At 44.9% G+C, this 12,598-nt stretch overlaps 1 protein-coding gene across 3 annotated transcripts in view; it reads right to left on the minus strand.

The window, feature by feature from the left end:
- Window positions 1–12,598, minus strand: part of LOC115060994 (cadherin-6-like) — a 46,409-nt gene that overhangs the window by 6,656 nt on the left and 27,155 nt on the right. For all 3 annotated transcript variants that reach the window (XM_029529201.1, XM_029529202.1, XM_029529203.1), the window contains exons 3-7: window positions 10,827–11,121; window positions 8,477–8,596; window positions 5,480–5,647; window positions 3,404–3,591; window positions 390–643 (exon numbers count right to left, since the gene is read on the minus strand). In XM_029529201.1, the coding sequence (XP_029385061.1) occupies window positions 390–643; window positions 3,404–3,591; window positions 5,480–5,647; window positions 8,477–8,596; window positions 10,827–11,121 (1,025 nt within the window). The remainder of the gene's footprint in view (window positions 1–389; window positions 644–3,403; window positions 3,592–5,479; window positions 5,648–8,476; window positions 8,597–10,826; window positions 11,122–12,598) is intronic.

Genomic DNA, 12,598 nt, shown 5'->3' on the forward strand with positions numbered 1-12,598 from the left:
TGTTCAGTATGACCCGGCAACTTCCTTCAGCTTTTCACATCAAAATAGATATTTTATTTATTTACTTTATTGGGAGTTCTGCCCTTATCGTGCTCATGATGGAACTCACGGGTTGCTCCTCCTGCAGCTTTCAGCCATTTCTCCCAAGGTCTCTCTGCATTGTGGGAAACGACCAGAAGCTCCAGAAGAAGCGAGTGACTGGAGTCCGGATTTCATGTATGTACAGACTGAATTCATTATTTAGCTCCGTTCTTGAAGGACGGTTTGAGAAATTTATCTGCATATTTTAGATTCTGCAGGTTTTTGCAACTCAAATGTAGAAAGTAAAGAAGTTTTTTTTTTGTTTGTTTAATATATGTATATATCAGTGCGACATGCCGGTTCAGTACCTGATGAGGGTTTCTTTGCCGTCGGGGTCCGTGGCGCTGATGGAGCCGATGGCGGTGTTCCTGGGCACGTCCTCAATGACCTCCATCACATAGGCAGCACGCCGGAAAACCGGCGGCTCATCCACGTCCTCCACGATGATCTTGACGGTGGCCTCGTCCCTGAAGGGGCCGTTGGTGAAGAAGCGGGGGTTGATGTGGACATTCTCCACCTGAATTCGGAAGCTGTACTGACGTTTACTCTCGAAGTCCAGAGGCTGCAAAGCAAGAGCGAGAGGATGTCGGACATGTTGTTTTCTTGAGCTGAGGGTAAAAAATCCATTTGTGATGTTTTTGCTTCTTTGTTTTAATCATCCAGTTTGTGCCTTCATATTTACTTTTAAACATTCATTTGTATGCGGCTGCACGTTCAGCTGTTGATTTTTTGGGGGAAAACTAATCTCCTCTTTTGCATCCGGAAACATTTACCTTCAGGTCAGATTGGGATTTTATGCATTAAACTGGCAGTCTCTTTCTCAAAGCATCTTCTAATGATGCCAGTTGAAGGTGGACGCACATGAGCAGCTGCACAGATCAGAACTGCTCTTCTGAGCATGGAAAAGCATCTCTAAGCCAACACAGACTCCACCTGAAACCGACAGTCTTACAGATACTGTTGTGAGTCGACCACGTTCCTCTTCTGTTCAGTTTTTCAGGCTGAGTACAAAATATCGCTCACAAGGTTTCTTTCTCTTCATCCACACAAAAACTTGTCTCATTTTCAATCAACTCATTTGATGTTTATGCTTTTCAACTCGATTTCCTGATCCTTTCCACACTCTATGAAACAATAAATCAAAGTTGTCTCTCTCTGCCGTGTCTGCTGGGCGACATCTGTTCATTTTGTTTTGTTTTTTTTTCTGTTAAATGAAGAGATCAATACAGCAGATTAGTCTCACATGCATCAGAGATGATATCATTGTTGGGGTTGGTGTTTCATTAGCTCCTTTGTGGCGGTCATGTCTTGTTTTGTTTTTTGTTGTTTTTTTTTTGTGTCAGCAGGATTATGCCAGACGTACTGAACCGATGTGCACCAAACTGGGCGGCGGCTCCGGGCGCCGGGCAGGAACAAACCCATTAAAGTTTGGACCAGATCAAGATCATTAACTATGAGTAATAATTCCCCCCCTGCCCCCCCGGAGCCTGATGGTGGATGTTGTTTTACATTGACTGTGACACCGACTGAGTGCTCTTCCAGTTCAATCATGAAGGAAAATACGAGTTGTAATGCAGGAGGGAGGAAAGAAGCATTTATATTCTCCTTTTAAAAAGGTTCTATCAAAGTTGTTTACATTCCTAAATGCTCATCTATTAACAAGGATAACTAGGAAGAGATTCTAAAACCCAAAGGAGAATAAAATAAAATGATATCTCAAATGGTGCTTTGTTGAAGGACGCGTCCAAACTCTGCTGTTTATATTTGGGCTCTCTTGTTCGTGTTGGAATGGTGACAGTGATAAAGCAGGGAGTGAATTCAACTAACAGATAGAAAAGGCTTTTGCACACATTCTAAACTTGGAAATCAAAACCTTTTTGAAGCTTTTTTTTTTTTTTTTTTTTTTTGGCGGCTGCAGCCGTTGCCAGTGAGCGGTCATGCCGTAGCTATCCCAGATCTCTGCCGTTGGTGTTCAGTCTTTCATTTCGTACATTTGTTTACTTAAAAGAGAGCAGCTTTGTTTCTGTTTTTATTTATTTTTAATTTTTTATTTAGAATCTTGCCTCTAAAGTAGTTTGCTCTTACATGCTATAATTTATGGGCAGTGCAGGATGATTAGTAGCCTGATTTCTGCGTGACTACTACACTTTTCTGTCATCGTGCGTTTTGGTGGTGTGTCTTCGCTTTCATGTTTCCTTTTCTGAACTTTGTTTTGAAGCATCGGCTACTGAAGGTATCCGTGTATTGATGGAAATAATTGGGGAGCGGCGCATTTTAATGACTACGTGCCCCGTGCTGAGCGGGAGCAGTCGGATCAGAGTGAGCCTCTTCTCACACTGACGGCGGCTGGAACAAATGAAAGGCAGCCGGGGCCGTGATGGCTGGAAGCAGCCCTTGAAAGCTCGAGGAATCCAGATGGAACAAACTGCTTCCTGAAGCCATGAATAATAACATAACATGAGTCATTGATTTCCAGTGTCACCTGGAATGGTGGGGGTGCACGTCAACAGGAGGCGTGTGTTGCTTTGAAGGACTGCCGCTAAGTGTGGCGATGGGACACACTCCTACTTGACAAGCCCATTTAATTAGCAGGTTCAGAATTAGGACACCCCCCCCCCCATCACCACATACACCGCATCCACTGCAGCATCTCCGCGCCTACAAAAGGCAAATTATGTCACCTCCCACTTAAAGACGGCATGATGGCGGCGATCGATGGGAGGCTGCAGAGAGGTCGTCTGATGAGGCAACCTGCAGATTTCTGTTGAACACATCAGAAACAGACGGCAGCCCGACGCTGCTTTGGTCTCAGCTGAGAGGAAGAACGAAGCTCACTCTAAAACACATGTAGGGGAAGTGTGTAATAACTCTACGGTCCATCTTCTGGCTGTCTCAGTGTATGGAAATATTAAAAAATTTTGTATTTTTATTTTCCTCCTCCTTTCTCAGAGTGAGTAGATTTGTTTTAAGCTCCTTGAAGAGTCATAAAGAAGAAAGCCATTAAATGAATTTCTGAATGTGAGTTCGTGCTTTTGTTTCTCTGAATCAAGGAGATGAGAGTTTATGACGCGTTAACAAAACACCTCGCACTGATAGCATATACTTCTACATTAAATACGCCATCCTTGAGATTTTCCTGTGGTCGAACGCGATTGATGATGCTGCTCGTGGTCAACTTTCACGACCACACTCATTGACTGCATTCACTTTCTGCATAAAGTGGATTCATTCACAGGAAACATTGTTTTTTTTGTTTTTTTTTACTTGAACTTTTGCTGCTGATGCAAATCACAACCCAACCATGGAAACTCAGTTCTCTGACCTTCCTCAGCACGATGACGCCCTCCTGCGTGCTCCTGTTGGTGATGATATCAAACGTGCCGGGGCTGTCACTCCACACAATCCTGTAGTCCATCTCTGCGTTCTCGCCGATGTCCGCATCCTCAGCTGGGACCAATCCCGCCGTGGCGCCGAGCTCAGTGGACTCGGGGACTCTGAACTCGTACAGACCTGTGGAGAGAAATATATATAAATATATTTTTAGGATTTGATGAAAAGAAATTGGGGCATTGAGGTTGTGAGAATCCACAATCAGGTTTTCTTTCCACACACAAAGACGGCGTTCATTTAAGAGGTGCATCAATGAGATTTAATGAAAATTAAAATCCTCATCCAGAAGCAATCGTGCCCTAAAATGCACCTGAAGATAACACAGAAAACAAAACAGCCAAAAAGCTTCATTCAACATTTATGGCTCTGTCTGTGAATACAGGTCGGGACGGACATGAGTCAGACATCAGAACCAGGCGGGGAGGGCGAGCGGGTGAAAAGAAGAAGAAGAAGCACGAGATTTAGTGCTGCAACATTTGTAGATCAGCTGTGGAGCAGACATTTCATATGCGGCAGAACATATTTCATTTCCAAATCAGACGTTTGGCCTTTTAGCAGAGGTTGCTACGAGCGGAATCAACTCCACGCTCCAAAGTTTAGGATGTGACATAAATCCTGGGCCAATTTGCTCCACATAAATTAATTGCTTCTTGCTTCTTCGCTCTCCTCTTTCTAATTTTTGGTTGTTTTTTTTTTTTTTTTTTTGGCGGGATGATCTCCTGGTTTGAGGCGGATGAATTGATGGATGCCTGTCGGCCGCGGCGGCTCCAGCTGCATCTCGTATGCTTAAATAAATAGCCGGAATGCAGGAGGGAGCGGGCGTGATATACACACTGCCTGTGGAGACAAACAGCACTGACACACTAATAAAACATGCTGACAGCGTTTTGGCAACGCCTGAGTCGGCAGGTCGCGGTGACACTGACACACACACACACACACTGAAAGTGACACACTCTGAGATGCTTTCCCTGGGCTAACAGGTATTTAGCATTGGGTGGAAAAGAAGAGGCATCACTCCGGCAGACAACAATGATATCGCTTCCTGACACTCCACCTCCTCTGGGTGTCCCATTACAATATTTCTTTCTTTTTCAAACCCCCCCACCCACTCCCGCCCACCACCACCCTAACGCCAACTCTTCCTCCCTCCATCACAGGCTGTCTCTCTTGTCTTTCTCTTCCTCTATCCTCCCTCCTCTCCTGTCAGCTCCTCCGTCCCTGTCGCATCCATCTCCCTCCCTCCTCCCTCACTGTTCATTCATTGGCAGTGTAGCCAAGATGACAGCGTCTGTCTCCCGGATCCCCTGCCCCCCCCCCCCCCCCCCCCAACAAAAGGAACGGGGGTGTTTTGCAGTTGGGTGTTTGCCATACAGTTGGTGCATTACTGTACTGAAGGGTGGGTGGAGGGTGGGGGGGCAAAATGACACCAGTAATCTGTCAATCTGATCTGGCTGCCGTTCACCATGTGCATCAGAGAAAGGGAGATGGGAGGAAGGCGGAGGGGGGCTAGAAAAGGAGGCGATGTGTTAGGTTAAAGGAGAGTAGAAAGGGAGTGTAGAGAGGAAGGACTGATGATTGATGAGTTAGAAAAAAAAAAGAAAAAAAAAAAAAAGGCACCAAGGTCAGCTGGAGCACAAAACTGAGAACGTCAGTTTTATGGAGTAAAAAAGCAGCAAAAGAAAGACTTAACAGGAAGAGAGAGACAAAGAGAGGAGGAGGAAGGGCAGATAAAGCCGGAGAATGTACTCTCTGCGTTTAATAGGGATTACAGGGATGATCTGATGCACTTTGCAGGACCCTTCGCTCTGTCATATGGCTCTATATTTAATTATTCACTGCCTTTAAGAGGCACAAAACCCCTTCGTGCTTTCCCCGCAATAATCCAAATTCACTCAGAGAGCGAGCGACCAGATGGGGGCCGCAGACTCGCAGACCACGTGGCCTTTCGGAGGCCGAAGACGCCGTGGCTCCGTGTTTGGAGCCGCTTCACGGAGGCCGTACTCACTCTTGGTGAAGCGCGGCGGGTTGTCGTTGACGTCGGAGAGGGTGATGCTGACCGTCGTGGTCCCCGAGAGGCCGCCCATCTGTCCAGCCATGTCTTTGGCCTGGATCACAACCTGGTAGTTTTCTTTGACTTCTCTGTCCATGTCAGGCAGCGCCGTCTTGATCAGGCCTGAGGAGAGATTGGAAAGATAAAACACCGTCATGTTGACTTTATTCAGATAAAGAATGAAACACATGAAGGAGGAAGAAGGTGTAAAAACAAATTTAAAAAAAAAAAAAAAAAAAATCAATCAAGAGGAAAACTCTGAGGAGTTTAAACACTTTTTGTTATTACTGTATTTGTAGAGGCTCGTTTTATTTTTATTTTTAAATTTTTCTCGTCATCTCTGCAAATGAAAGCTTTTTCTGAGGAGCGCTCAGCAACAACAGGACCTCGCGACCTCGTTGAGCTGAGGTCACCTGTGTTGTTTTGGATTAGTGAGCATGTGTGGGAACAAAAAAAAAATCTGAGTGAATATGAGCTCACACCTGCTGCTTTAAAAAAAAAAAAAAAAAGAATAAATAAAGAAAGAAAATAAAAAATAATCAAGGTTTTCTATTAAATCCAGAAAAATACAAGATGGTGATCTTTAGTTCTGCAATATATTAACTACAACTCATGTACATAGTTCTGGGTACAGATTCATGTTTGAAAATGCCACGACAGCTTTAACAATCTAACATTTATCGAACCACAGGCTGCAAAATTGAACTTTAAATGGAGCTAAATGTTACAATATAGATTCTAATAAATAATAATATATAAACGTGTCTTCTTTTGTTCAAAAAATAACACGCTATCAGCTGTTTGCTACGACCCAAAGTTGCGCTTTGTTGCTAAGCGACACCTCGTCGTCGTAGCAACGATGAAGGGAGTGAAAAGGAAGTCCACATCAGGACGGACGGATGAAGAGAGGCGTTCGATTCCCGTGTGAAGGATGCCTGCAACTTATTTGGCCCCAAAAATGACCTCACGGTGACGCCCATTTACTCCTGTAACCATGACAACCAAGGTCTGCGAGGTGAAGAGAGAAGGTGTGCATACTGAGTTCGGCTGTATATAAATACATAAAAGATGATCATCGGAGTGAAATGCAATGTAATTGGAGTGTGAACATAAATAGTGCCGCCTCTTTAACTCTGTACAACTTTTATAAAAATGAGACAAATGAGCCGTTTCCACTGGAAAGACAACAACAAAACAAAAGGTTCCTGTGCTCACCTGAGATATGAGCCTGGCTGCATGAGCTCCACTGAATAAATGACGTTTCATCTTTTAGTTTTATGAATCTACAGGCCAGATAATTAAACCACTAAGAACATCTCATCGGGGAAAGGTCAGCGCTCGAGCTCAGTAGAGCTGAGCGGCCACCCAGGAGCACACTGTGCTCTCCTGATGTCTCAGGTACGACAGAACAAACTGGGCCAGCCGACCAAAACCACAGCGTTTTCCTTTGATTCCCCGAGAGGAGAGCTCGCCTCCAAATGTGTTACGCGTCATTCATCTCCTCTTTGGAATTAAGACTCTGCTAATGTTCGGCTTTTCAAGTGCCGTGCGGTTGCTTACTTCTCCGCTGCGACACATCAGATCTGGAGTTTGGAGTCGGGACAGAGACTGAGCGAGGCGGTAATTGGCAGCATATTCAAAAGGTGCGCTTCCATCTCCCATCAGAGCTGCTCTTAAATCCTGTTTGCTATTACATGTTTGAAATTCAGGCTTCATAAGAAAAGGAGGGAAGTGAATGGAAGACATAAAACCAAAGAGGTGTGATGGAACAGGAGAATAAAAAAATTTAAATAAAAAAAAAAAAAAAAAAAAAAATCACCCTAAAATAAACTGCTTTGATAAACTTCACTTCCAGCCTGAATAGATGATTCACTGTGTATCAAACGAAGAGGAAGAGGCTGACGAGGCAAATTGCTCCGGCTCAGATCAGGCCGGCCCATTCTGCTCAAACTTCTTTTTTCTGCCTCCAAAATATGAAAAAAAAAAATCTCCCCGTTGGTGCACCATCCATCTCGTGGCCGTTAAAGAGGACGCCCTTCCCTTCAGAAAACTCGCCTGCTATTTACTTTTGCTGTTGCTTAACGACGACGACAACACGCAAACACTGAGGTGGAGGAGGAGGAGAAGAAGAGAGGGGAAACAAATCCTGCTTATAATGTGATGTCCAGGCATGTCTTTGTGTAAGAGGGAATGTCAGCTTACATACCACATGTGGGATAAACCATATTACTGTTAATCCCTCCGCTAATCTGCAAATGGCTTTTCTTTTTTTTTTTTTTGTTTCTCTTTAGTTCAAACAAAAAAAAGAGAGCGACATGAGCGGGATGTGTTCCAAGGCGCACTTTAATGATTAAAACTAGCAAGCAGGTCGATTTTTGGGGTTGGTGATTTGCCGTTCATTCTCTCGACTATAAAATCCAACTGCCCTCTTCCTCTGGCCTGTCAGCCCGGCCGACTGATTCGTTGGTTCAGCTGAAGAAAAACTTTGCTGCCTCTCTGAGTTATTTTGTGATAAACTGTTTTAATTTGCCTCGCTGGTAAAGCTCAGCGTGCCGTCTCCATTCCCTCTTGGGTTGGTGATTTGTTCGTTTTCCTCTCAGAATGGCCACCTCCGGACGACGGGTGTAAATTTGTTACGTTCAGCTGCAGGTTACACGTGTAGGTGGACAGCACGGCGGCGGGAACGGCCCTGAAGCGGGAGGATGAGAGAATTTTCTGCTGAAGGAGGACCGAGGAGTTTGTGGTGCACGTTAGTCAGAAAATAGCCGTCTTCCTGGCTGCGGCGCACGCCGGTCTTTAAGATACAGGCAACGATTTCCAGAAAACGTTGGATGTGAGTTGAAACATTCCTCCTCTACTGTCAGAAAATATGTTTTTGGGACTCAATTTGTCTGAAAGTCTGAAAGGAAAACACAACAGCAAAAGAGAACCTGCACGGAATTCGACACTGACCGGTGTCCGGGTCCACCGAGAAGTACGGCTGGCCCTCCAGGATGCTGTAGACCACCCGGGCGCTGTTTCCGTACGTGGCGTCGTCTGCATCGGTGGCCGTCACCTGAATCACCGAGGTACCTGTGGTGGAGGGAGGGAAAGATTCATGACAACGAGCTAGATCAACTCTTCAATACGGCTGAAAATTGCTTGCTAGATAATTGGTTAAGCTGATGAGGTGTCGGCTCCTCCTCTGATCAGGCTCATGCAGAAGGTGACTGATCACTTCTGTCTCTTTGCATTACTCAAACCGATCTTTATTCCTCCGGCACTTATAACCTTATACATGATTGATTTTTCCAGCTAATCAATAAGTCCTAATGTATTTTTCTAAGTATATCTCTCTGAGTATACAGGCAGCACCAATACCAGCTCTTTGCAAAACCCCAAGAAGCCTATTAGTGCATCCACATATCTGGAGTGACTGAGAAGCCAAATATCTGATAGGAGGTGAACGACTGATCCATTTTCTCTTCCAGAGAGGCAGAGGCCCTGTTTCAGCAGAACAAAGGGAAGCGGTTAGCCAAGTGCTACCTCCCAAATGGCGCCTCGGAGGGCCAAGTGTTGCCTCATTACATGCGGAAGAAAATTAATTGAGTAGAAATATTTAATGGCAAAGTGGTATAAATATAGAATTGTGCAATACAATTGGATAACGACCTCGTGAAACTTCTCTAATTCGACGTCAGTCCAGCTTGGAGAGGATGAGAGGAGAGTTTCTGTCTTTTAAAATCAATGTCATTTCTTTGGATGAAGGATGCTCGAGGAAAAAGGAAAAGGAAAAGACGGAGAGGAAGACCACGGCTGTCTGATTTGGTGTAAGTGACAGTTCGGGAGGATTCCTGAGCGAGTTCACCGAACCCTGATCACTAATACCTTTAACTAGGGAATTAGACTCAAAAGAGGCTTTTCTGACATGGCGGCTTTTCGAAAATATCACTGATCCACATCAGCCATCTAGTCGCCGACTTTAAGCTTTTGAGAGAAGAATTTTCTGACAAACAAGTCAGGAGTCATCGCGGCTTTCTGCTCAGGCGGGGCAAATTACCTTGACTATAATCACTCAGTTGTCAAAGCAGGGGTCCGTCAAACGTCGCCCCCGACCGAGAGTCCGAGGGAGGAATGTCACAGCCACGAGACTGTAATAAAACTCAAAGTGTATGTCACATTTAAAGGGGCAGCGTCTCGACGCAGTCACTCGTGAACACATGCTCTGCCAAGCGGTGACATCACACCTCAGTTGTTGCCATGGGCGCCCGTGCTGCCCTTAGATAAGTGCCGGCCTCTCCCTCTCCCTCTCTCTCGGGGTTGCTGAACCAAGTGACGACTCTGTCACATGTCGGAGCTGCAAGACCGACGTCCCTCCGTCCCCAAAGCAGCAGTACAATGGAGAGTTCACTCCATGTTTTCATGCAAGTATTGATCAGGAGGCGATTTATTTTGTTTATCTATATTCATGAGGCCAGTATGTGCTTTTAGACTGGGAGCGAGAGCCCCGCAGTGCACGGTGAATTAAAGTTTAATTTGGTGCTGAGTGACAAGAACAAATGATAATACGAAAACAGCAAATGGTGCTGTCTCAGAAACTGGCACTCCAGAAATAGAATCCGCAATTATTCACTGTGATGACACAGCTGACAATGCTGGTAATTAAATTAAATACTGTTTTAATAAGATACAATACTGTATTTAAAAGATTATCCGCAGCAGCGCTGTAACCATCACGCAGACGCTTTACCTTGTTTATTCTCCGGTCAGGAAACAGCTCCGGGTCTTTCTCATTTAATTAGTCAGGCCCTCTTTGTTGAGTCGGCATCATTATTATGATTGATAAAGTCCCATTGATCCAGTAAGACTGGCAACTCTATCCTGTTTGTATCGTAAGCCTTTTAATCCAGCTCCTCATTCACACATGCACACACCTTCATTTGTGTGAACGCTTAATTATTGTCTTTTATGAAAAAATACATAGTAGTGTTCATGGTTTGACACCATGAACGCAATTTGCTTTGCCAGCTGTATCCACTCCAGAGACTACTCCCGTTTATTACTTATTTTTTTTATTTGTTTCTTTATTATTTATCTTTACAATATTATTGTTTTATTCATTGATTAGATTTTTTATTTATTTATTTATTTTTTTATCTCTGAGCTGAGCGATAGGAGGAGGTTTACGGAGCTTTTGGGGCCTTTTAGGGCATTTTAAGCTCAAAATAAAATAATTTTATTGGTTTATTATTTGGGATCAGAAGCAGTTCACTGATTAATGCTGTATTTGAACTCATTTGGAACATTTCCATCGGGGGCTTACCGATGTCGGACATCTCGGGGACCTGGGCCATGTACGGGTCCTTGGTGAAGCGCGGCTCGTTGTCATTGATGTCGTGGATCTTGATGATGAACTCCGATTCGCCCTCAAGCGCCTCGTTGGTGAAGCGGTTGACAGCTTTGGCGTGGAGGATGTAGTAGGCCTTCTCCTCTCTGTCCAGCCTCTTGGTGGCGTGAATGTCACCCGACTTCTCGTCTATCTTGAAGAGGGTGCCCGCCCCCTCACCGCTGAGGACGTACCTCACACTTCCATCTCCTCGGTCTGAATCTGAATGAAGCTAGAGAAAAGAATAAGAGGGATGATGATGATGATAATAATAATAATAACAATAATAATAATAATAATAACAACAACAACAACATGGCTCACTGTTGCACCAAAACAACAATTTCAAGCGACCGTTTATGGTGTTTTCATTTTAATAAATCCCCACTTTGCTGCTCTCTATCGCTAATTGCTATAGCACAACAGTGATTGAAACTCCGGTTCATGAAAGCTTTCACATTTGCTTAATTTGCTCTCATGAACAAGAGTGTCAGCTCGCTCTTTCCGAGCTGAACTCTCCTCCAGTAGTTAGCATGAGCAGAAAATAGCCACAGTGAACAGAAGAAAAGGAAAAAGAACGTGTGCTGGCTGCATCGTTTGACTGACGGCTGATCTCCGAAAGGTGGAATGCAAAAACACATTGTAGTAATTATCACTTTGTACCAAAGATCTTGACAAAATGTGATTTCAAAGCAGTGTTTTAGCAGCGCTGTGCACACGTCAGTGACGGGGCCGATCTGGGCCTTGGCAAACAAACACCAACAGCTTTGATAAGTGCATTGGCTGTTATTTAACAGATTCATATCATCTCTCGTAAACCGTCGGCGGCGATGCACATCCGCAGCTTCACCGCATCCGGGCCATTTTCGTGTCCTGCCAAGAACAAAAACACACACACACAGGCGTAGAGTTTACAACGACGGGCGCCCCGGTATTGTTTGGAGCAGGCGGTGGCGGCGCTCTTCACCTCGGGGCCCACACTGGCGTTTTCTCAGTGGTGTAAAACAGAATGCCAACGGCTTGCAGCCTGTGAAGCACTAGCCTGAGTGCACGCACTTCCAAACCTGCCCGCCTGCAGCCACCGCTGCCGCCTGCCAATCCCTCAGCAAAAAGACCACCATGCCAGACAACCACGAGAGTCCACTTGTCTGTGGAGCTGCTCATTATTATTCGCTCACTCCCTCTCTATTTTCCGTTTAATTTACTTATTTTTTTTTTTCAACATGAATAGCGGCTTAGCATGCTCTGACATTTTAATTCCACCACCAAATCCCCCCTCAACATATTTATCTCAGAGAACTCATCAAAAGCTTGTCCGGTTTCCCCTCCCACTGTGTCCCTACCTACTGCCTGTTGCCCTGCTTTAATAACCAAGGACGTGGTAATAATTGCGGGCCGAGGCAAAGGGCAAAAGGAGAGCACATGTTTGCAGACACGGGCGAACACATCACGCACAAACTGAGGAAAACAAGGATGAATGTTTTTGCTCGATGAACCCCGTTAGCTCGTTTGATACTGATGGTTTGAATGCACATTTTTCCTCCTTTTTTTTTTTCTGCGTGTGTCTACAAGCGTTCTTGGCTCTGCTGGTGGACAGACTGAGAGGGGATATTGTGCGTTGCAGCTGGGTCACGTGGGAGCACATTGCAAAATCTCCCTTCTCATCATATATTAAAAAGCTTTTCATCCCAGGTGCTCGGAAGCTTTAC

Source organism: Echeneis naucrates, chromosome 20, assembly GCF_900963305.1.
Source record: "Echeneis naucrates chromosome 20, fEcheNa1.1, whole genome shotgun sequence".
NCBI classification, from domain to species: domain Eukaryota; kingdom Metazoa; phylum Chordata; class Actinopteri; order Carangiformes; family Echeneidae; genus Echeneis; species Echeneis naucrates.